Genomic DNA, 25,518 nt, shown 5'->3' on the forward strand with positions numbered 1-25,518 from the left:
AACTGTGACTGCTACTAAAATGAAGACCAGGTTCATTTATGTGTCATTTTGTCCTTATGTGTCATTTTATGAAAAAGACCCGGTTCTTGCAGTTGAGTAACTCACACTTGTGAGGCAAACTACTCAGAGAGAGGTAAACAAACAATAATATAGAGTGCTAGGTGCTATGACTGAGGTATGTGTGAAGTACGTACCTACTGTGGGACAAAGAGGATAGAAAGGGTCTAGCTCATCTCGAGAAAATTGGAGAAAACCTAATGGAGGTGACGACACTTGAACTAGGCCTCGAAGGATAAGCAAGGAATCCCAGGTAGAGAGCAGGCGAACACAAGTTCAGACTCAGGGGGTGCTCGTACAGAGTTAGTTTTGGTGGTAGTGAGAAGCTCAGTGGGGCTGGAGTAGAAATTCCTGAAAGATTTTAGAAAGGAGAATGCCTTGACTAGGTGGAAAGATGTCTCCATTGCTGGTTAGGGGAAGGTAAGTCTGGAGCAAGGCATGATGAGTAGTTGGGGAGCCATGGCAGCAGTCAGGGAGCGATGCTGTGGACGTGAATTAAGGCAGTGGGATGGCAGAGAAGAGGAGAGGCTTTCTTCCAGGTTGAATGTTGGGGAAGTGGAAAAGGAAGCCGAGGAAGCATCTGGGACATCTTAGCATGAGGGTCTGGCAGAATGATACGGTAGTTAATTGAGAAGGGGAATATCAGAAGAGGAACACATTCAGGGTTGGAAGAAGAAACTCGAACAATATATGGAGAACTTATTTGCAGTCAGTTCCCATTATTTTCTTACATGACTGGCCGCAAAGCAACAGAGAACTCTGAATTCTTTGGACATGCAATTTTCTGACTTTCTTTCAGATTCTGTAGACTCTGCTAAGCTTCAGTTAGCATAGTACCAAATCCATCACTATTGCAAAATTTGGGGGTTTTCCAAGTTTGCAACATATTGGAAAATTGTCAAAATTTTGTTGTAAGAATTATGCACTCGATCTAGATACCAACTTTGTAGTTGGAAATAAGACAGGAAAAAGAAGTCTCTGTAACTGAATTTTTTCTTGCTCTGGGACATCTAATGAATGTGCTGGTTTATTAACCACACATTTTTAGTCTTACAGGAACTTAACATTGGTTGATTTCTGTCTTACACACATAATAAAGGAGGGTTTGAAAAGCATGAGAAAAATGCTAGTATCTGCAGAAATTAGAGATGCAATATCTTTGCTTTCCTGAATGAAGTTTTAATTAGGCTTTAGGAGTAATAAAAAATTCATTAACCTTCAATATATTGGATTACTTCTCTTTCTCCATTATGCTTAGGGTGGGGTAGAAGTCCATTTGAATATCAATCTTTTTAACTATAAAATTACTATAGGCAGTTGCAGAAAATTTCGGGAGGCATATTATAAAGTGAAAAGAAGAAAATAAAAATCCATCCATGTCTCCACTAGCCAGATATAAATACTTAACAGCTTGACGGTGTCTCTTTAGATTTCAATTATATTTGTGCAGTTCTCTGGTTTGAAATCTGAATATTTTCATTCAGATTTACAAAAAATGTTTTTCTTGCAATGCTGGCACAGACCCTGTATTATTTTTAATTTTTCATTTATTTGCCACTGAACAGATAGGGGTTTCTGCGTGTGTTTCTAAAGCTCCCATGGTCCTCATACCTTGAGCTTTATTATATTGGTCATGTCCACCAGCATTTTCGAGTGGGTGCGTCTGTCTGGACAGTCCTTCAACCCAACCCAGTGTCTACACATAGGTGGTGCTCAAGTAAAACACTTTTTTTGTTAAATGGATAGATGAAATCAATAGACGAACCGATCCTTAATCAAAAGGAACCTAAGAAGCGCTGTGTCAGTGGTGAACTTCAAGTCAGATTTTCTTCCGTCTAGTTCTGGTCAGTGGGCGCCTGGCTTTCTCTAATGATGAGACAACTTTTTGGATGGGAACTGGCCTTAGCCATGGTTTCTTCTTAGTTCTCTGGGCCTAGTTTATAGACTTGGGATAAAATATGGGTTATTAGAAACTGAGCATTCCTACCACCAGCCATCTGTCTGCTTCCACATGTTTCTTTTCCTTAATTCCTTTCTCATGCTTCCTTCTGGAGCCTTCCTAGAGAGTCTGCCATGTTCACTGCCATGTTGCCTGGCCTTTGGGGTCTCGCCTGGCTGACTCAGCTGAGAACCCTTCCCAATGCATTCTAGTTCTGATAAGATGCAAGGTGGCTTTTTGGAAACATCCAACACATGTTGGATTTCATTCACTTTTCACTTAACCACTTTCCTGCATTTGAAGCGTTAGCATCCCTCTTGTGGACACATCTCTAAGCTCCTTTGCTATATCTAAAATGGTAGCGTAACTTTGTCTACTCTATATTCTATTGTCAAATGGCTTAGTTCCTTAAGATTAGTCTGTAAAAGATGAGGTCAAATTAAAAATGGACGTTGGAATGGGGGAAGAATCAGAAACAACGGGGGGGGGGAGGGCAAGGCAGAGGCATTACAAGCCTTCGAACTAAGAACAAAATGAAACAAGATGAAATAAAAGAAGGCCGTTTATTTTTGGCTGTGTATGGAAGATGGGAGAAATGAGTGAGGCTGTTAAGCAGTGAGAACTGATTGAAACTCCGGCCCACAGTCAGCAGCGAGGAAGTGTTCCTCCAGCCACTGCTTCTTGCCTGGTGCCCTGACAACTGGGTGAACTGAAGGAGCTACAGGGAAGGAGCCTAAAATCTGGCACTGCTCGGCCAGGAGGCCAGAAGGGGCTGCCAAGGGAAACAGAAAAATCTGAGTTTGATTCCAGTGGGACACCGTTGACAATATATTTGCCATCTAAATGACAACATATCGTTACTATCTGGGCAAGCCTCTCTGCTTACTACTTACGTTTAATTAAATACAAGTTACTTCCTTTTTTTTTTTCTGTCTTTCCAAATGAAATTTATAAGAATATATATGTGTATAGATAGACATATATACATTTAGCTCTGGGGGATAAGGTTGTGGGTGATTTTCACTTTGAATTTCATGTAGTCTAGGTCTGTATTGTTGTTGTTTTGTTTGTTTGTTACATCGAGCATATATTACTTCAGGGAAGAAAGCTATTTCCTTCCGGGTGGGGTAGGACGGCTATTTCTTTCTTTCTTTTTCAAATGTTCTGTCTTGGAGCAAAGTAACTGCGGGAAGATTGGCAGCTTCCTTGAGCAGGCGTATAAAAACTTACCCCTTATCCCATTCCCAAACTTTTATTGGAACTTCGGACGCCCAGAAGCCCTGAAGGAGTCACGTGATGACTGTCCCTTTCGGAGGCTCACGTCTAGGTCAGAGATGAAGCCATGACAGGGCCTTTTCTGACAACGTCATCGTCAGGAAGAGTGGCTTTGTCATAGCTCTTCGCAGGCACTAGCAGGATGGTCTTTTTTGTCTTTTTACTTCAGTGTTCCATCTTACTGGCTGCCTGACAACAGCTGACGGGGCCTACCCGTCCCTATCGCCTTCTATTTTAATAAGCCAGATGGCAAAGAGCCTCTACTTGGTCAAATCATCAGAGATGTACATCATTGGTTCAAGTGCATCCATGGGATTTTCTTTTCAAATGTCACTGGGATTAAAATAACAGGAAACCGGAGATGGAAGCATTAGAAAGGGGCAGGTTTTGGCAGCTGCGTGTGCCTACACGGCTACAGAGGACATCCTGGATGTAACGGTTATTAAAAAGATGGGGGGAAGGGGAAGACAGAAACACCAGGACTGAACAAATACTACAGAGAGATGGCAGTGCCCAGTGTTTGCCACTACCTCCTCTCTGTCTCTAGAAAAATGGCAACTGCTAGGTTCCAAGTAGATGAAATGTTCTAATTTGCATCTTAATGTAATGCATTTACAGTGGGTAAAATCACACCTCCATGTGCTTACCTCGGAGGCCACTTGTAATCAAAATGATCTGCTTAACAGGGATAATTATACTAATTTTGAGGGAAACCGGGTGCACTTAATTAAGAATTCTTGTAGCTTATGCAAAAATACCCTTGCAATTTTGGAAACTCTCTTCTGCCTCAGAGGATCCTGAAGAATCCGATTTTCCGGCCGTGTGGTACAGCTCCTGATGGAAAACATGATCTTGGGGCATAAGACTTTCAAAATGCCTCCTGGGACTTCTCCTAAAGCCATTTCTGGTAAATATTTCGGTAGCCATTTTCACGAAGTTGCCAGTCCATTCAGTGAGAATAGAAAAGATGTGGCAAGCACTTTTTGCCAGAAGGCTTGTCTTGGTCTCCTCCATGAGTCTCTATGATACTTCACTGAAGAAGAGTTAACTGGGGAATTCAGGGATTCACTCCAGTTAAGGGGAAAAATAGTCCTCTCGGGGCTGAAACACAGAATTACAAAGACCACAAGGCCAGAGCTTTCGTTTTTATTAGCTATTTGGCTCAGGCCTTTTTATTTTAAACAAATTTTGATCTGTAGACCTGACTATCTTAAGCTGTGAACTATGCTATATGAAACAACTGTTTTATTCCCCTGGTTTAGGTGGAGTGAAGCCAAACATATGGCAAACTATACTATTACAGAGGAATTTGGATGGATGGTTTCCCCCGCCGTGTATTGTTTTCAATCTCTTCACCATTGGCCTCCGGGAAGAAACCAGCTGCCAAGGGTGGTCAGTCAGTCACCCTTCAGGAGGACTATGTACAGTCACACGTATGCCTTGATGGCCACTTACAATCGTAAGCAGTTTCTACGAAGTGTTTTACAGGAAAAGGTGAAGGATAAAAAGAGAGCTTGATTAGCTCTTTCCTAGGTAGCTCAAAGGTCCAGGAAGGATATTTTATCCCCACTTAAGACACAGAAGGCCAAGGAAATGTCTGAAAAGTGATGGGTGCCCCCAACCTACCATACAGAGTCCAGAACCATCCAAGCACTCGTTGGAATTGCCGTTGCAGTCACAGGGCATGCATGCTCCCGACTGGGCGAGAAAGGACCCGGCACCACATTTCTGAAACAGACACAACAAAAAAACATGTGCTTTATTGAAAAGACCTATTTTGGTCAATGCTTTCTGTGAAGAATAGGGGAGATGATTATTCAGCTATCTAAATATTTCTTTACAAAATGTACCAGAATAAACTATTTACACTGCCATTCAGTGGTGTATGTCCAATTTTCTTTGCTATCTTCCCTCCCCCTCCTTTTTAAAAACTGTTCGGAAGCATAGGAACACCTTTAACACTGTCCTAATATTGGAAGGAAGAATACGGAGATTTTGGGTAACAGTAAAGGAGAAAGAAATTTTCTAATGTTTTCTAACAAAACGAAACAAAACAAAATAAAACTCTGACAATCAGTCAAGGTGAGAAGTTGCTTTAGGTTCCCTATAAATAAAGACTTATAGTATCACAAATTACTGGCTATGGTATAACAGCTTAGGGATGTGTCTTTTATGCCTGGGCTCTTTAAAAAAAAAATCTATCTCTTCAGATCCTAAAATTTTAAAGGGAGGAGTAGGGAAGTTAATGAGTTCTTACACTTGTCAGGTCCTGTGTGGGTGACAGAGATTTCATTTATCCAAGCAGCTCTGCGAGGAACACATTATTTTCCTTCATTCTAGTGGCCAAATCCTTAGACCCAGAGGTGCTAAGTGGGTTGTGGCGACGTTAAACCACCTTGTGCTGCACGAGTCAACCTGCACAATGATGAATTACCCTCCCACCAATGTCACTCATGCCCCAGTTGAGAAGCTTTGCAAGATTTTTTTCCTTATTTATGTGATTGGAATTGTGACTATGTCTTTTCTGTTTCTTCAGGATGCCTTGATGATGCAAGGCAGCAATGGCATTGTGGACGTGGAAGTCCACTCCCTGCCCATCAGACAGATTTACTTCTAAAGAATTCCAGACAGATAAGCATCTGGGTTGTTTCCACAAACTTACAGAGTAGAAGATTTCACATCACCCTTCCCCCCATGCCCCATTTCATTGACTCATTGTAGTTTGTACTATCTTGGCCACCAGGAAATTTTTCATTATATCTGGCTGAAGTCCCTCTGACTGCTATGCAAGCCCATTTCCTCTTGCTTTTTTGTCTGTAAAGAAACAACCACTAGACACTGTTCACAGTATAAAAACACCACCAGCTGGGATCCCAAAACTAAAATCTAATATATTTAATTGGGAGGAAGTTTAATAGGGGCATAATGACATTTGTCCATGAAGAAAAGCAGAAATTCCATTTTTCTAAGTGAGAGAAAGTAAGACTGAGAGGGAGCCGATTTATAATTTATAATGGAGAGTTTGTGGTTTTTCTCAATTCCACAAGGAACAGTAGAGAGAGAAAGGTGCTAAAACTGTGGCAAGTAGCGTTTCATTTAGACCATCCGATTTCATACATGTATCCATTGCAAAACGATTACCACCATAGCTTTAGATAACACGGCCATCATGCCACCTAATCATCATTTCTTTTTCTGTGATGAGAAAATTTAAGATTTACTCTCTCAGCAACTTTCAAGCGTCTGATACGGTATTATTAACTACACTCATTGGGCAGCACATTAGGTATCCAGAACTCGATAATCTTGTAACTGGAAATTTGCACCCTTTGACCAACCTCTCCCCATTTCCCCTATTCCCCAGCCCCTGTGACCACCATTCTGATCCTTATGAGTTTCTATGAGTCCCAGTGAGTGGGGCAGAGACTAGAGGTGCATTAGGAGGAGAAAAGCATGCTAGTGATGGTAGGGAGTCTGGTAGTGATGCCTGGAAACAGAACATGAGAAGATCTACTTGTATCATCAACTGTAGTAGGACCTTCCTCTGGCCCAAAGCATCAAGTTTCAGTGAAGGTGCTCTCAATTGATATTAGTTCAAGCCTTTTGGGCACTTTTGCAGCTCTTTTTCCTGAAGAAGACAAAGAAAATTAAGATTTGCCCTGAATAAATGCATCAGTTTGTATATGATGGTAGCTAATCCCTTATGTCCTTGAGGCCCTAGCTAAATCAAGACACTCATGTTTTAAAAACAAAAATAGTTGAATCACTGTATTATACACCTGAAACTAATATAACACTCTATGTTAATTATTCTTGAATAAAAAAAAAACAATAAAAGAAAACAAAACAAAAAAACAAAAATAAAATTACACAACATAAAAAAAAACCTAAATAACAATAGCAATAAACAGTTTTGGTAAATTCTGCTGGTAAAGTTAGAATAGCTTTAGATTTATTGAAAAATTACAAGAATCTGGTAATTAGTGTTCTAGGGTAAGAAGCACTATTGACAATAGCCAAAGTATGGAAAGAATCCAAAAATCCATCAACTGATGAATGTATAAAGAAGATGTGGTATCTATCTATCTATCTATCTATCTATCTATCTATCTATCTATCTAGATATAACTGGAATACTACTCAGCCATCAAAAAGAATGAAATCTTGCCATTTGGAACAATGTGGATGGGACTAGAGTGTATTGTGCTAAATGAAATAAGTCAGTCAGAGAAAGACAAACATCATAGGACTTCACTCACATGTGGAATGTAAGATACAAAACAGATGAACATAAGGGAAGGGGAGCAAAAATGAGATAAAAACAGAGAGGGAGACAAACCATAAGACACTCTTAAATCCAGAGAACAAACTGAGGGTTGCTGGTAGGGTGTTGGGTGGGGGGAGAGGCTGAAGGGGTGAGGGGCATTAAGGAGCACACTTGTTGGGATGAGCGCGGGGTGTTATATGTAAATGATGAATCACTAAATTCTATTCCTGAAATTATTATTGCACTATATATTAAATAACTTGGATTTAAATAAAAAAAAAAGTCCCCTGAAGATTCTAAAGGGTGACCAGGTTTGAAAGGATTGCTCTACCACGTCCCTCATAGTGCCTTGTACATGTTAATTGCTCAGTGAATATTTGTGACTTAAATTGTTTGGCCCAAGATAGGAAATCTGAAGCATATGTGCTGTTGGAAACCAATGGTTTATGCTGCTAATAGACTCACTGCTCCCAACTAGGCCTGGATTTGGTCTCCAGTCTTTTTCGACACAGTCCAGGCAGCCACTGCCCAGACTGGACGTGCCAAATGAAATCTTTATGTTGTGCCAAGTTTAGGAGGTGACTTCACCCAGAGAGTCTGTCATTATCCACTTATCCACTCCCCAGGCTAAGGCTCTGACCTTGTGTGAAATTGACTTGGCTCCAGTCTCTTAAACTGTGGGAGATAGGAAGAAAAAGGGAGGCAGGGATAGGGTCACGTGGGGCAGTCATTTGGCCCCCTGCCGGGAGGGTGGGGTTGGGTAGAAACCCAGCCATCTGCTTTCCTGTAGGGCCTTGTTTACCTGAAAGATTATATTTTGTAATTCGTCTATCCTGAGGGGAGGCACCATTTTAAATTTGTGTAAAGGCACCATATAGGCTAATGGAAGCCCTGGGCATTCATTGGGAGCTTCTGATGTCACTACCACATGCACTGGCTACCTTGGACCCTTTGTGTTGTAGAATCTTAGAGGATTTCTTGGAATGGTAAATTCTTAAGTGGTTCAAGAGAAGTTTGAATGTCCTCAAGGAAGAGCTGTAAAATGTTGTTCCTTTTATGTAGAAATGTTCTGTCATGGCTCCAGAAAGTTCTGTCAATTTGTACTAACTGTCTTGAAATTCTGTAAAAACTGGTGAAATTGACCTTCGTTATAATATTAAAAGGTAGATAATTTTAGGAATGAAAGTAGAGTTATTTTTAGTCTGGTTTCTGGTTAACAATCTCTTGGCTTAGTGATTGTAAGACCTGTGTTATTTCGAGACCTTTGAAAGCTGAGTGGTCTTCCCACAGAGAAAACAAATGTCTGCCTGATTTCTTTTGGAATGTTCTCCAAAATTTGTTAAACAAAGATGGTGTTTATGTATCTATGTGTGTGTTTGGGCAAGAGAAGTCTTACAATCAATTTTTAGATGCCATACTGAACACTTTTGCCCACATGAGAAGACCTGACCGATAGCATACAACTATATGAACACATGGGTGGCTGATCTGAGAGCACTCAGAGGATTTATACTGCCTGGGATGGTGCCAAGACCTTAAAAATTAATAATAATAACAGGGATAATGATGATAAGAATGAAGATAATTGTAGTGTAGCTGTTATTCATTGAGGGTCTATATACCAAATATTATGATAAGAGCTTCATCCATATTATGATATTTGCTCTTTGTAACAACTCTGTGCATTAGGTATAAGTATCTGCATTTTAGAAATGAACAAACTGAGGGTCAGAGAAGATGAAAAATGTATCTGATGTCACACGGCTTTATAAGGAGTTCAGATGGATCCAAATCTTGTTCTTTCTCTATTATAACATGCTGCTTCTCATAAAAACAAAAGAGAAAGATGAAAGAAAGAAAGAAAGAAAGAAAGAAAGAAAGAAAGAAAGAAAGAAAGAAAAATTTAATTGAACCTTTAATTAATTGAACATAAATATTACTGCATTGATCATGTTGTATACTTCTCTTATTTTACCCCACAATAGCCCTATGAAGGTAATAGCTGTCACCCACATTTTACAGATGAGTCTCTGTATCTTAGGGGATTTGTGATACAGACCAAGTGACACAGATGAGAAATGGTGGACCTAGGATTTAGATCATTTGTTTGACTCCTGGGTTTGAGCTCCTAATCATCTGGTATACCATTAATATATATTAACCAAACCCCTTTTGTTGGACATTTTGGTTATTTCCAAACTTTTGCTGCTACAAACAGTTCAAAGCAGGTTTAAAAGGATAAAAATGTAAAACCTTTTCTTTAAACTCCAGAAAAAAAATCTTACAAAATAGATACATGCTTAAAATATATAGTTATTAATATATGAAAACTATTGAATGGGAATATGTACTCTTTAAGCAATTTACTTCAGCCCAGTTGTCATTTTGACAAATTACTTTCCACTAAATCACTTGGAGACTTTTTACAGCTCTCCATTATTAGCTACTATATTATTACAGCTTGTCTCGCTTGAATACTGATTAGATCAATCAATAACATTTACCTCTGTCTTCAAAGAATAATAGTGAAGATTACCATTTGCTTACTTTGTTATCATTAGTATGATGTCTTGCTTTGAGTAAAAATCAATGTACGTGTATTTGACAAATTTTACATTTATAGAAGTTGGATGGAACTTTAAGAAGAAATTAGTATAACCACATGCCACATATATTTAAAGGAACTGGGAATGGCATATGATATATGTTGATATCATTGCAGAAAGCATTATTTCCACAGGTCCATCGTACAACCATAATATTAATCATTTCATAAGTTAATATTATAGCAAAGTAAGACTATTTCTTAACAAAGAGGTAACACTTATATAGCTGCTTGATAATTTTTATTCTCCTATGAAGAAGTCCCTTGAGAGCAATGACTTAAACTGACAATATTGTCATCATACAGAACATTTTTTGAATTTTCTTAAGATTCTGAAATCAGGCTTTTTTGAGGTATTGTCCAGTCTGTATCCCTTGGGTGTAGCAAACTCAAGCTAAGTAATACCATTTTAGGTTAAAAACGTTCACAAAAATCTCACTGTGTTTTCCAAATATTGTCACAGAGGAGCTAACTGGCCCAAAGTCACCACATATGCATAGATATTGAATCTCTAGAACCTTCAGAATTTCTGTTGAAAACCCTGATTGACTAAATAATTTAAATGCTCAAATAGCATTCTCTAGCAATCTGAGGTCCCCAACCACCCATTAAAACGACAAAAATTGATCATATTTAGGAGTCTGAAGTTGTCATCTGCTGTGAGACACATCTTGAGATCACCCTTGGAGAGAAATCAGCTCTAACAAATGAGCGTGGATTAATTCTAATAGAATTCCATTACAAAGAGCATACTCTACAGCCCTGTGCCTGTTCTAGTAAGATCTGACCTATAATATAGTAGTCCCCACCTTATCTGTGGGGGATACACTCCAAGACCCTCAGTGGATGCCTGAAATCACAGATAGTCCTGAATGAACCCTGTACACATTATGTTTTTTCTGATACATACATACCTGTGATAAAATCTAATTTATAAATTTAGTACAGTAAGATTTCACAATAAAAAACAATTATAACAACATACTGTAATAATAGTTATGTGAATGTGATCTCTCTCTCTCTCTCTCTCAAAATATTTTATCGTACTGTATTCACCTGTCTTCTCTTGTGATGATGTGGCATGAAAACATGCGTACATGATGAGATGAAGTGAGGAGAATGACGTAAGTATTGTGACCTAGCGTCAGGCTACTATTAACCTGACAATACATCAGAAGGGGGATCATCTGCCTCTCGACGGAGGTTGACTTCAAGTAACTGAAACCACAGAAAGCTAAACCATGGACAGGGGTGGAGGGGGGCACTGTAGAAATTGTCTTTGTGTCTTCAGTCAAGGATTTACAAACATTTTACAAATATCGACTCATCTTGTCTTCTGAATTAGACTTTTAGAATTCTGATTCATCAGCTTTTGCTCTAATTTACTGAGGCTCAATGTAGAAAGCATTTAAAAAAAAAAACACCCCAAACCAAAAACCTCTCCAAATTCATTGACTTGTGCCCAGAGTCATTGCTACCTTCCAAATTAGTATTCTTCAAATTTAAGAGCCCACATTCAATTATCTTTCTGCTTGGGTTTTTGTATGTATATAATGAATCCACTTTTCTCCTTGTTTCTAGGCAACAACGATTTTAGCTCTAGTCTTAGTTTTGGTGAGTTCCGTTTTTTTTAAAGCGATTATTAAAAGTCACCTTAACATTGAATATTATGCTCACTTAGGAGCTAAAACTTTGTGCCTTTACTCTGAGTCTACGCATGTTGCAAAATGCTGACTTCCATCTGCTTAAAACTTGGGCAGGCTTAAGAATCTGTATTCAGAGCTCTTCTAACGGGGATGATTAAAGTAAATGGGCAACACCTATGGAAAAACATCGACTTAGCCTTTGCTGGGGAGGAGCCACTTCTGAAAACACGTGAATTTATTACATAGGTAGGCATCTCACAGTACCTTTTTCTGTGTCTATAAAAATAAAAGGTAAAGTATCTGGGATGGAAGGCAGTCCTGGGGTAAGCTATTGGTAACTTTTAGCTCTATGATTTTTCAGATAGGGCTTAACACGTCCCGGTTGTTCATACACCAAGCTATATCAAAGTGCCAAAATATGTTAAAGGCATCATGCAATGTGCTACAGCTAGCAAGAAGTTGACTTCTTGATTGATTTTACTCGAATGTGGACAGAATTGCCCACGTATCCTCCCTTGGGCCTCTTGAAGCGCTTGTTTGCGTAATTGAAATTCCCCACATTTTAATAGGTGAAGTTAATTTTTAGATTTTGACAGTGATTTCACCATAGCTTGATTAGGAAAGCGGTTTCAACATTCTTCAGAGGTTTATCCAGTTGAAAGGCATTTCTTCTTATGATTGGCATAATACAGCGAGGGCATCGCTAAACACAAACTATGGTGCTAGCGTCTCCTAGTCGGCTCTTAGAGCTACCTTCATGCCTGTTGCTCAGGACCCGTATCGGCCATGCATTGGCCAGCTTGCAAAACACTCCAGCTCTCCATTTAATCACCAGTGAAATAGAGACAAGGATTTAGGGTCTGAGGAATTCTGAAAAGCACAGAGCCGTCTTGACCACGGGTAAGCCAGGTCCTTTAATTCTGTGAAGTGGAGAGGTATTTAGCACGGCATTTACATCGCATTAGTGTGGCTATTTCTCAGCACTTTTTATGGACCTTGTGAGCGTTCTCTGGGGCAGGGAAACCAGTGCTCCACCCAAAGATTTCAAATAACTTTCCCAAACTGTACACTTGATCAAATGTTGTTAGGACTGTAGATACCAACAGACTCAGGCTGTGACGAAGTACTTATCACACTTGGCTCTCTTTAGTTGTATAACTAAAAAGGATCAAACAAGAAAGTTTAGAGCCCTAAAGCCCTAAAGATTTTCTTTTTGAAGTGTTGGATTTGGGGATGATTATGTTCATTAATACTGATGAAAATTTCTTTAATTGTCTCCTTGAAAAGTTACTTTAAATGCTTTTTAAGTTGCTCATTTATAGTAGAGACTGCACTTATATAACATAATGGGGCATTAGTGTTGCCTTTTTTCCTTTGATTTTCTTGAAAAAAAAATCTGCTAAACATCTGGCTTTCTGCTCTGGGTTCCCCTCACATCATCTCATGTAACTGGCTTGTTCTTTTCACTCCTCGCCTTCCAAGCTACAGTTACACAACATAACCTTTGCCAGACTTTTTTTTTATATCTGAAAACTGACTCAGTTTTATTTAATTTACTGGAGCAAATGCCGTGGACACATTTCCAAGAAAGGAAGAGATGTGGCGCACAAGGGCTATAAGAACAAGTAGAGAGAAATGACTTCAGAGTTACAGGCATTTAGGGGATTTTTATGTGAGTCTTTCGCCACTTGGCAGGAATCAATGTTGTGAGATGACAGGCATTTCGGTCATCCTCAACTGGGTTTTTTGAATAATAACAGCTAATATTTATTGACCGACACCAGGCACTGAGTTAAGTGCTCTGTATAGACATTCCAATTTGGTCATCACCATTTAATGGCCCACAGACATCTGCAAATGTCTGGCTAAATTGCCTTTTCTTTTCACAAGGAGTTGGGAGGCTTAATTGTCTGTAAACTTGCGGTGGCTTCCTCTCAGTGCACCCAGGGAAGGCAGTCGTGCTTCCTTGGGCAGTTGACTGGTTGGGGTGTTCCATCAGTTTCCTTTGCTAGTAAATGTACCCCTTCTGTCATGAGGTACCCCCTAGTATTTCAGTGCTACCCTCACCCTGGATCACTCAAGACGCAAAGCCGAAGGGGAATAGAGCCCTGTTTTTCTTTCCTTATGCTTCTCCTCATGGGTTTATGCATCACTGAAAAAAATGCTATTGCAGATTAGTAGCAAAGGAGAAATATATCCCAAACCTCTACTGTACTCATTAATTCTCAGGAGATAATCTTACCTCCTCTTTCAATGACAAAATAGAGGTCATTGGGCAGAAAATCTCATACTATCTATTTTTCTTCTCGAAATTCATCTTTATCTTGACTCATTCTAATTTCCTCTGCTCATCTCAGTGGAGATAGCACTCCTCATAGTAGAATAGATTAGCCCTCTCCCTGTGCTCTGGGACCCATCCACCTGACCCCGTGCTATCATCTGGCCTCCTCTCGCACACCATCCATCAATTTGCACCTACAGGGGTGAGGAGAGGCAGAGCACCATTAGGTGCTGGGTTCTGTGTTGGATGAGCAGTTTCTTCCTTGTGGCTCATATGCCTTATTTTTTAATATGAAATTTATTGTCAAACTGGTTTCCATACAACACCCAGTGCTCATCCCAAAAGGTGCCCTCCTCAATACCCATCACCCACCCTCCCCTCCCTCCCACCCCCCATCAACCCTCAGTTTGTTCTCAGTTTTTAAGAGTCTCTTATGCTTTGGCTCTCTCCCTCTCTAACCTCTTTTTTTTTTTTCTTCCCCTCCCCCATGGTCTTCTGTTAAGTTTCTCAGGATCCACATAAGAGTGAAAACATATGGTATCTGTCTTTCTCTGTATGGCTTATTTCACTTAGCATCACACTCTCCAGTTCCATCCATGTTGCTACAAAGGGCCATTTTTCATTCTTTCTCATTGCCACATAGTACTCCATTGTGTATATAAACCACAATTTCTTTATCCATTTGTCAGTTGATGGACATTTAGACTCTTCCCATAATTTGGCTATTGTTGAGAGTGCTGCTATAAACATTGGAGTACAAGTGCCCCCATGCATCAGTATTCCTGTATCCCTTGGGTAAATTCCTAGCAGTGGCTCATATTCTAAGAACACCTTCCCTCAGCCCTACCTCCCTTTCATTTTCCTCCTCGTTCGCTCAGCCAAACTTCAGGTGTGAGAGAGAATTCAATCACACTGGCTCTGCTTTCTTTGTGCCCACCCGTGCCTCTATTTGTCTGACTTCTGTCTGCATCGTGCCACTAAAGAGCTGTCAGAGGAGCCAGGGCAGAGCTGTCAGAGCTGTTGGTTGATGTCTTGGTGGCTTTGCTTTTCCAGTCTTACTTGTTCTCCTTCTAGTACTTCACCTGGCTGAAATTCCCACCATGAAGTTCTCCCTTCTCTTGGTTTCCTGTCTTTGGGTTTTTCTGCTGCTTATCTTAGTATTTTGGAGGGGGGTGGGGGGGAAGCGGTAGGAAGGGAGTGCTGTCCCGCTTCCTCTGCTGCCTCCACACTGTTGATGTTCTCCAGGAATAGCCTCCGGATCCCTCTTTTCCATCTACACACTTTGTGATGTCAACCTCTCCCACAGTTTCATCCTCCATCTATATTCTGGTGCCTCCCGGGTCCCTCTACATATCCCTGATCTCACTCTTATATGTCACACTCTTGTTTCCAAGGGCATCTGTAGTTCTATAGGCACATGGACTTGAACGCGTCCCATAGTAACATTATTATATCCTCTCCCCAATCTATGTGTCTCTTCTTATATCTCAGATAAAGATTATAGAACAGAAAAGGAAAAAGTAATGGGCTGATAGTTTTAAATTTTATCAATATATTTTGCAGTAATGTAATTTTTGGAAATGCTTCCAAAAGAATGGACTTGGCAAGGATCAGAAAATGGTTTGCACACAGAATGAGAACAGTTAAGTACCCAAGTTCTGTCTCTTCCTTTTCACAACCACTGTGCTACCATTGTTTATCTCAAATCCATGGCTTAACTGGAGACAGATGGAGTGCCACAGAGGTTAGAATCCCAAGTCAGAAAGGGCCTTACACAATTCTGAACTGTTGTAAACTTATTCTCTAAACTAACACCTCCATCTGTCTCAGGGGGACTGTAGGACTAGAAGTTCCCCGAATTAATTTCTGTGTAGAATGCAATGCTTATTAAAGATTAACTAACCGGAATGTGCTAATTTGAAGCTTACATATTTGTTATAATATTAAAACTCCACGGTAACCACAGTAACTGTGTAGAACTTAGACAACAAAAGATTTTTTTTTTTTTTTGCGGGAGGAGAATTTTGTCATTGACATTGTTTAGAAATGCTGGCACATGGGGATAATGAAAAGCAGACTGTGGTTCAGCAAGTTTTATTATTGTTTTAAAATTCTCTATACACAATGTGCCCCTCATTGCCTCCACCTGGGTTAGGCAGTTCCCACATCCTGCCACCCTTCGGATGCTGCTACCTCGTAGAGTTTATACTCTAGCTCTGAAATGTTTACCAACATGAGTTTTCCCCTTGTTCCCCAAACCACTGTTTAGTTCAGGATCTTGGCATTTCTTTCCTAGATTATTATGATAGTCTCCACCCTACTTTCTTGGTCACCAGACTTTCTCCCTTGCAGCTCATTCTTCATTATCAGAATTAATTTTAAGAAATCTTACAATACTACTTTTCTGTTTCAAAACTCCCAGTGGCTCTTTATTCACTGCTTAAATGAGTAAATAACCTTCTTTAGCATGATGTATGAGGCTCCTCTTTCACAATTCAACCTTAACTTGTCCTTTAGGGTCAACCTGTGCTCCCTATACTTAAACTACATATTTCCACTCTTCCCCATCCCCCAAATATACCATTCTCTTGACCATGGTGACTTTGCACCAGAGGCTGGGGGTGTCTTTCTCCCCTTCATCACTTGTGAACCTTTCCCTTAGTCTCAGACTCGGTCCCTTTTCTTCTGTGTTCTCACGGTTCTCTGCACACATCTCATCGGAACACATGGAACATGTTATTACAATTTTAAATTTGCACTTCTGCCTCTTTGGAATCTCTGTGAGCCCTTGGAGAACAGGAATGGTATCATGCTGATCTTTGTATCCTCAGCAATTATCAGAGTCGTTAGCGAATAACAAGCAGGTTTTGAAAATACATTAGTAGTTGGGGCGCCTGGGTGGTGCAGTTGGTTAAGCGTCCGACCCAGGTCACGATCTCACGGTCCGTGAGTTCGAGCCCCGCGTCGGGCTCTGGGCTGATGGCTCAGAGCCTGGAGCCTGTTTCCGATTCTGTGTCTCCCTCTCTCTCTGCCCCTCCCCCGTTCATGCTCTGTCTCTCTCTGTCCCAAAAATAAATAAACGTTGAAATAAAAATTAAAAAAAAAAAAAAAGAAAATACATTAGTTGAAAAAAGTGGACTTGAATCTGTAACGAAGGAACCAAGTGTGGGCAAACTGTGTGGAAACTTTGGAGAGCTTTTGGCAAATCTCACAAGTAAAGATCTTCAGTTGTGATTGAATTTTTAAAATATAATACTGAAGGAAAAAAAAACAGCTGCAGAACAGAAACACTACATTTATCCTGCATTTGGAAACATGTAAAATAATATTACACTATACAGTGTGTAGGGACACACACATATAAAGAAAAGTATGAGATATGAACGGGACTCTAAGAAATCAGGCCATTTAAGGGTAGAGGAGGGGAAGGGGATTGAGGAAGGATATATGTCGGCAATGTTTTATTTTTTAAGCTCCATACAGGGCACACAAATGCTCATGAAAGACTAAAAGCATGAAAACATGAAAAAGAAACAAAAGATGACACTTAGGTTGGCTGGATTTTGGATTTCCTTGTCTAGACCTGGTGAGGTCTCTAAAACATCATCTCTGGGAAGTGACTAATGTGGTCTTAACAATAGATTTAGATGCTTGTGTATAATTTCCCTAACTTCCTTGTTATTCACTTTATGTACCATGATCGTTATACAGAGTTAAAAAAAATAAGTGTAAGAACATTCCTTTCTTAATTTGTCCTTCCTTTGTTTTTCGTCTTACAGCTAGCAGCTACAACAGCCCATGGGAAAGCCTGGCATGTGTGTGTATGTCTGTCTTAGTTAAAGCATGCATCAGCTCTTAGGTTTTTCTCAAATGTTTGAAAGACTATTTAACTTGAGTTCCACTAACTAACTCATTCCAGCGGTAAAGCTACATGTCCTGGGCTATCTGTGCAATATGGAGTACTTTTAGGGGGCTCATTTATTCTAGTTGGGATGTACTAATTTAAGGCAGAGGTAAAAGATACTCAAAATGGTGCACAATTTTCCAATGCCTGAGAAACTAAATTTTAAAATTCAAGGAGGAGAAATCACAGGCTAGTTTTCTGTTCTAAAAGGGGAGTTGGGGTCCGAATGCGGACAGCCCTGTTTCCTGAGGGACAAAGACACCTGATAAGTGGGAGTCCCACCCACTTCTGGCTTTAGATTGGCAGAACATGGCAGAGTGACCCAGAAGCTGGGCTAAAGTTTGGCCTCTCCAGCTGGCATGGAAATGAAAAGGGGAATAGGGAAAGATTGAGCAATGAGTCAAGCCAAATGGAGTTGAATTGTGGAGTTTAAGGTTATGTTCTTCCGTTACGTGGAAATCAAGATTATGGTCTTTGCTTCATTTGTTTTGGTATGATCTCTTCCTCATTGTTCCCTCACCTGAAAGTAAATAGTTTGCGAATTAAGACAGCTAATTGCAGCAGATGCCTTGGGAAAGTATTCCCCCACCTGAGAGGAAACGGTAAAAGCCATGAATTTCCAAAGAGAGCCTGTCCATTGACACAGTCGGTCATCAGGGGCCCAGCACGAAACAGAATTCACTTCACAGGGTTCGAATGAAGCGTGGGGAAGTTAAGGCAGCAAGGCATGTAGAGGCAGTGGGAACAAAAATCTACCACACCTAGGTCCCAAGGAGTGAAGAAACATTGTTCCACTAACCCAGGTTGGGGCAGAGCTGTGGAGAGGCCACCATGGGCTCTGCAGTCTTGCCGAGGCCACAGTTTCTGCCCAGGAGGCAGTGCTTAAGGCAGAGAGGGAACAGGCAGAACCCCAGCCCCCCCCCCTCCTGTTTTCTGGTTCAGCAAGGCAATATGAGTATTTCAGTCTGCAAGGGTGGGCCTCTGCAGGCAGAGCAAGGCAGGAGGGCCAAGCTAGGGTCTGGGGGGAGCGGAGGAGAACAGGTGCAGAAGAGTAAACAGCACGCCATCGCCCCCAAGAGCGTGGCAGGAGAAGACACCCAAGCAGCGGTAGGAAATAATTGTCATGCCAGCTCTTTATCTGGGGACTGCTTAATGGTCCAGCAGATGTGTGAAATGACATCTGACTGACTTTCTTTTTCAGACGGTCCTAGGCCAACGCCTCTTTCAAATAACCAAGTTGTTGTTTTTTTTAATCAAATCTTTGAAGGCTGATTAAATAATGTTAATTTACCAATGAGGGTAGTTTTAAAACCCTGCAACAGAAGCAAACTTGGCTTTGGTCAGAAAATTAGTAAATGTGATACCAGAAATCGCTGCGGCTGTGCGCACTGAGCTGAAGTTAGTCCCAAAGTTTAGGGTTATTTATATCCAGGTGCCTTTCAATCACACCTGCTTCACGGCCCCCTCCTCACTGTCTTTGTTGGTGGGAGCAGTTTGTCTCCTTCCCAGATGGCCCTGTTCCTCACGTTTCCTCAGGCACAGCCTCTGTAAACAGGCAAAACGAGGATGGACCCCCACTATCTCCTCCAACATCCCAAGCTCAACCTTACATTTCATACAAATTTGCTCAGCATTTAGGAGAGAGCTGTTTGTTGTTGAAGGGGAACGGTCTTTTTAGCTATAATTATTCTGAACATTAGTGTGGCAGTGACAACAGATGTTTAAGTGGTCCCACTAGGGGGCTGTAGTCAGGAAAAAGCATGGGTACAACTACCTCTTACAAGGCATTTTGGAGTAGCAGGTAACAGACTGAAGAGAGATAACAAATTGAATTCTATCCATCTGGGGATCGAAATTGCACTATCTAAAGACAGATTGCACTTCATATATTTGGACCCCTTCCATAATAATTTATAACAATCTGAAAAAGGCGACGTTTCCCCCCTGTTCAGTTGATGGAACACATATCTAGGAAATCCAAATAGATAAGAATTTGTTTTCAAAGACGGGATGCCTTTCAAGTAATCAAGTTTGGGGGTTCTCAACATAACTGCAGTGAATCAACTGTGAAATCAGGAAATAAAGAACATTTCATAGGGAGGGGGAAAGTTTCCTTCCAACGTGTTCCCTTTTCTTTCTTCTTCTTCTAACAGCTTACAAATTCTCTTTCCCTCTCTACATACAAATACGTAACTTTAGGTAATTTTCCTCTGGATTTTGCCCCCCCCCCCCCGCAATTGTCAGAATATGATGAAAATCTACCCTTGGGTATTTTAAGAAATGCACACATGTGTATCCATGTTCAAGTTTCCATTTGTTAACTCTGCATCTGGCAGTCATTTAGAAGTATTTGTTGAGTGAGTGCATCAATTTCTCCTCCAAATATGCTTGCATTTAGGACACCCCCAGCTTTAGACCTCGTTGATATATCTCCCATGTGCATTGGTGTGATACACTATACCATCTTTCCCTACAGCAGCCATAATTCCCTACAGTCCTGTCCTTTGGAGACAACTTGGAGCAGCGGAAGGCATGGGGTCACCTGGATTCCAGTTCCAGTTTCTACAACCCAGGCTATTTAATGCTAGCCTCTCAGTTTCCCTTTCTGAAAAAAAAAAAAAAATTGGAGTGGTCACCATATTGCTTCCTAGGGTGGCTCTGAGGATTAACTAATATTGTGCCTTCAAAGTCCAACAGAAGGACATGCAAGGGGTTCAATAGCTATTAGTTTCCTCGTTTCGTTTTCGACCTGTCTGTGTCACAGGCATCTGTTTTAACTGGTGGCCCTGCAGTGCGGTGTAACTCTTTCTTTACGGCGCACGGCTCAGCAATGACACCTGAATTTACCGGTTCATCGTCTTTCCTCCCCAGAAGGCTTAACTCCCCAAGAACAGAAACTGGATTTGCCTGATTTATCACTGTATCCTTGGAGCCTTGCATAGCAGGCGTTTAATAAATATGTACTGAATGTAGCTTGGTGTTACAGAATCACAGGACTTGAGAGCTGGTGAGGGTCTTAGTGATTACCTTGTCCAGCCCCTCATTTTAAATGTGGGAAAACCGAGACTTGGAGAAACAAGGGACTTATCAGAAGTCATTTACATAGAGTGTGTTAATGCAGCCCTTTCTACTCTTTCCACTAAGCCATGCTTCTTTTTTTTTTTTTTTTTAATATATATATTTTTTTCAACCTTTATTTTTGGGACAGAGAGAGACAGAGCATGAACGGGGGAGGGGCAGAGAGAGAGGGAGACACAGAATCGGAAACAGGCTCCAGGCTCTGAGCCATCAGCCCAGAGCCCGACGCGGGGCTCGAACTCACGGACCGCGAGATCGTGACCTGGCTGACGTCGGACGCTTAACCAACCAAGCCACCCAGGCGCCCCGTAAGCCATGCTTCTTGATGATGATGCAGAGAATGACGTTGAGAATTGCAAGGGTATTGTGGAAACTCACATCTCTTCCGGGGCTGCAGACAGGCCCACACTATCCTCCTCTGCCGTTCACAGGTATGTATCTGGGATAAAAATCAACTCTGCTCTGGGCACCTGGGTGGCCAGGTCAGTTGAGTGTCAGACTCTTGGCTCAGGTCATGATCTCATGGTTCGTGGGATGGAGCCCCACATTGGGCTCTATGCTAACAGTGCTCAGCCTGCTTAGGATTCTCTCTCTCCCTCTCTCTGTCCCTCCCTTGCTCATTCTCTCTCTCTCTCTCTCTCTCTCCTTTTCTCCCTCCCCCCAATAAATAAATAAGCATTTAGAAAAAAATCAACTCTGCTCATGGTTATAAGATTTGACGAGAATTTTACTAAAGTTATACTGCTAGTACCATCTTCCTATTTCACAGGTAATTGCCAACATCATCAAAAGGTCTTAACACCACTCCCCAGGCAGGACAGGTGAAGGCGTGAGGGTGGGGATGGGATGGACAGTGGGGGAAGGTGATGAGAGAGAACACTTTTAAGCCTTTTTCAGGTTGCCTTTGAGTGTGGGGTGCACTCAAGATAGGAAACATTGCCTGTCAGCCCTCTGTAATTACTTGATTTGGCATATGCCAATTATTATTAATTTAAATATAATAAGTTACAGCTGGCGTTTCAATGTGTAACACTTTCTGGGTAGTGCAGATAGAAATGGACTGCAAAGCAAATAACGTAGATTCCTCATTAGGGAAGTCAACCCTTGCTAGAAGCTGGTTGTATGACATCCGGCTGTGTCCCTGACACCTCCCTTGTTCCATGTGAGGGATCTGACAACGGGCCTTGGGAAAGGATGCCCCTCTGTGTCGTATACATCAGCAGGTGTTTCCCCTTATGAATCAGAAGCAGATGTCTGGTTAGGCAGAATGTATGGCAGCTTGACATGTCCGGCCCCAACTAACAGGAAGACTATGACCCATAAATTGTACTAATAAAATACCATCACTATAATTTTGACCGAGCCATGAAGCCAGCAACACGGAAGGAGGCTAGATGCCACAGAGGGGCTTGTGATTGGCTCAAAATTTAGAGCTGTTTGTTGAACCCTGCACCCTGCCATTGATACGTCTTATGAGGCAAATTTTATGAGACAAACGACAATGAGACTCAACCCCCAAGTGTTCTTGTTTGTAAAATGTGAGCAGTAGAACTTATTAAGCAAACATTTTACGTCCCTGCTCTGTGTCAAGTGCCCAAAAGTCTCAGAAGAATGAATTTTCAGGGCAAGATCGGAGTCTGTTTAGGGACTCTGATGACAGGGCCATTTTCAAACAGTTCGTAAATAAACAAATATATCAAACACCAAGTGCTTTCAGAAAGTATGGGGAAAGAGTTACCATCCTGCACATTTAGCTCCACAATGTGGGAAGCTAATTAAGAAAAGAAAGAAAGAAAGAAAGAAAGAAAGAAAGAAAGAAAGAAAGAGAAAGAAAGAAACTTTTCCAATAAATGGTAAATCTATGTGAACAAAATTTTAACTATATCATGAACTGTCCATAAGCTACTTCAGTTCTTTTTAGAACACGAATGATATTAAAAATTGGTGCAGAATTGCCATCCTTTTCCTATCATCTGGGGCTATTTCCTATGATTTTTTTTTAATTTTTTTTTTCTTCCAACGTTTATTTATTTTTGGGACAGAGAGAGACAGAGCATGAACGGGGGAGGGGCAGAGAGAGAGGGAGACACAGAATCGGAAACAGGCTCCAGGCTCCGAGCCGTCAGCCCAGAGCCCGACGCGGGGCTCGAACTCCCGGACTGCGAGATCGTGACCTGGCTGAAGTCGGACGCTCAACCGACTGCGCCACCCAGGCGCCCCATCCTATGATTTTTTTTGTCCCCAGCTTCCCTCCCCTAAAAATTTAATTGTGTCATTTTGGTAAAATGCTGCTTAATGTCTAACTTTACTTCGTTCCGGTTTACATTTATAAATGGCACAAATAACCTGTACCTTTCTTTTTAGTAAAGATTCTGAGGATAGTTTCAGAATCACTTTACCATCTGATGGTATCTATAGCTTTTAAAATTTGCCCCCAAATAACTACCGTAATCATGATAGTTACTGGGGTAGAGCATACTCACACCAGTGAAAAGATACAAACTAGCGTGGAAGGAAAATGAGGACAAAGTAGCTGCCAGCGTGCAGAATGCTACAAATCTATTCTGTGCACAGCTACTTTACTGACAACAAAATAATACACATTTGTGAAAGGAAATGGATGGGGAAGGCCGAGGGTGTTTGATTTAAAGTAACTCTGTTATCTGTCATTTGAGGGGGGAAAGTTGTGCTGATTTTAAAACAATACTTGAGTTACAGATGTTTCCAGACCCCTTCCCTGATCCAAGGAAACAAAATACCATTCAGCAACAAACCCAGATTTGGAGATGGGGCTTGTTCCAATATAAACATTTCTTAGCTAGACCTTCTCTATGAAACTGCATCGTCAATTTTTCCATATACAGTGGGAAAGACAAAGCTTTTAGCTTAAAAGGCATTTTCACCCGCAGTGCAGAGTGCCTGGAATGCATAGTGTAGGGACGCCATGGCTCACCATTGATGTCAAGTTGAATGCTGATAGGGCCACCAGAATTACAGAGTTATGTCAGAATGTACATATGCCGCAAACAAAAAACCCAGCACTGCTTTGGCTTACAGTACTTGGTATTTACTTGGTCATTTAGTCTTTCTTTTTGTTTTATGTACCACCGTTCACCTGAGACCTAGTTTAGAGTGTAGCACAAAGCAGGCATTTGACGAATAAGTGAGAGATGCATAAATTATTACCTTTTTTGAGCACTTCATATTGAAGGCACTTGGCAAGGCAATTCAGGGAATCAGACGATGAATCACGGACACTGATGGCCTGTGTAACTTGCCATAAAGGTAGGGTAGAACGTACTAAGATCATAGTGTAACAGGAGAGGTACAGAGAAATGCTGAGAGACTGAAGAAGGAAAGATTACTTTTTTAAAAGTTTATTTATTTATTTTGAGACAGAGAGAGAGCGAAAGAGAGAGAGAATCCCAAGTAGCCCAACATGGGGCTTGATCCCAGGAACCCTGAGATCATGACTTGAGCTGAAACCAATAATCAGACTCTTAACCGACTGAGCCACTCAGGCGTCGCAGGAAAGATGACTTTTACCTTGGGAGTGGGCGGGGGCATACTTCAGAGGAGGTGACCATTGTATCAAGGTTTTTTTGTTGTTGTTTTGTTTTTTGCTTTTTTTTTTTTTTTTTTTTGGAAAGCTGGAGCTGAAATGCTGGAAAGCATAGGTCAATTTTTAGTCACTCCCCATAAGGTACAAAGGCTCAAACTTTTATTCCTTCTGGTTTTGTTTGTTTGCTTGTTTTGTTTTGTTTTCTCAAAGCAGGCATTCTTCATTCCTGGTAATCTACTTCAATATACTTCAATAATCCACTTCAATCTAGAAGTTGGACCTACTATTTTTCTACTTTCTGGGATCTTCTTTGGAAAGATTGGTTTAATATCACCATTAAACTCATGTGACATCTTCCGTAACCTTCTTGCTTATACTATACTCACACAGAGATACGACTGTCTCTGTTCAAACATTGTAGATAATATTAGAGGCATCCTCTAAACCCTGAAGTAAGTGTTAAGTATGCCTAGAAGCCTCAATAATTCTTTGTGGTCCTCAGAACTCCACGAGTGACTTTCATGTGGAGAGGAATGTAGGAATTTTGGAAGTGGCAATAACTTCCAAGTTATAATTGATGCATGGGGAGAATGTCATTCAATTATAAAAAGAGGATATTTTTATTTTATCCTTTTTTTTCATTTTGCTGTCTAGTGAAATTTTCCCAAAGTGAGGGGAACAAAAGAATGGTGGTAGAAATGCTTGGTTTTCTGGCCCTCTGAGTAGCTATTAGATTGACTTAATTTACTTAGAACCCACCAAGAATTATAGCAAAAACCTGGTACCCTTGGTTTTCAATACTCTATTGTCAACAGCCCGGTCTCTGAGCAGCTGAAATAGAGCAGAAAACTGTCCTCATTTAAAACTTCAACTACTATTTCAGTTTTTTTTTCCTTTTTGAAGT

At 40.8% G+C, this 25,518-nt stretch overlaps 1 protein-coding gene across 2 annotated transcripts in view; it reads right to left on the reverse strand.

The window, feature by feature from the left end:
• The window catches only part of LAMA4 (laminin subunit alpha 4), a 146,129-nt gene that overhangs the window by 103,784 nt on the left and 16,827 nt on the right, over positions 1 to 25,518 (reverse strand). For both annotated transcript variants that reach the window (XM_006931958.4, XM_003986472.5), the window contains exon 3: positions 4,898 to 4,999. In XM_006931958.4, coding sequence (XP_006932020.4) covers positions 4,898 to 4,999 — 102 coding nt within the window. The remainder of the gene's footprint in view (positions 1 to 4,897; positions 5,000 to 25,518) is intronic.

The sequence above is a fragment of the Felis catus genome, chromosome B2, assembly GCF_018350175.1.
Source record: "Felis catus isolate Fca126 chromosome B2, F.catus_Fca126_mat1.0, whole genome shotgun sequence".
Taxonomy (NCBI): Eukaryota; Metazoa; Chordata; class Mammalia; order Carnivora; family Felidae; genus Felis; species Felis catus.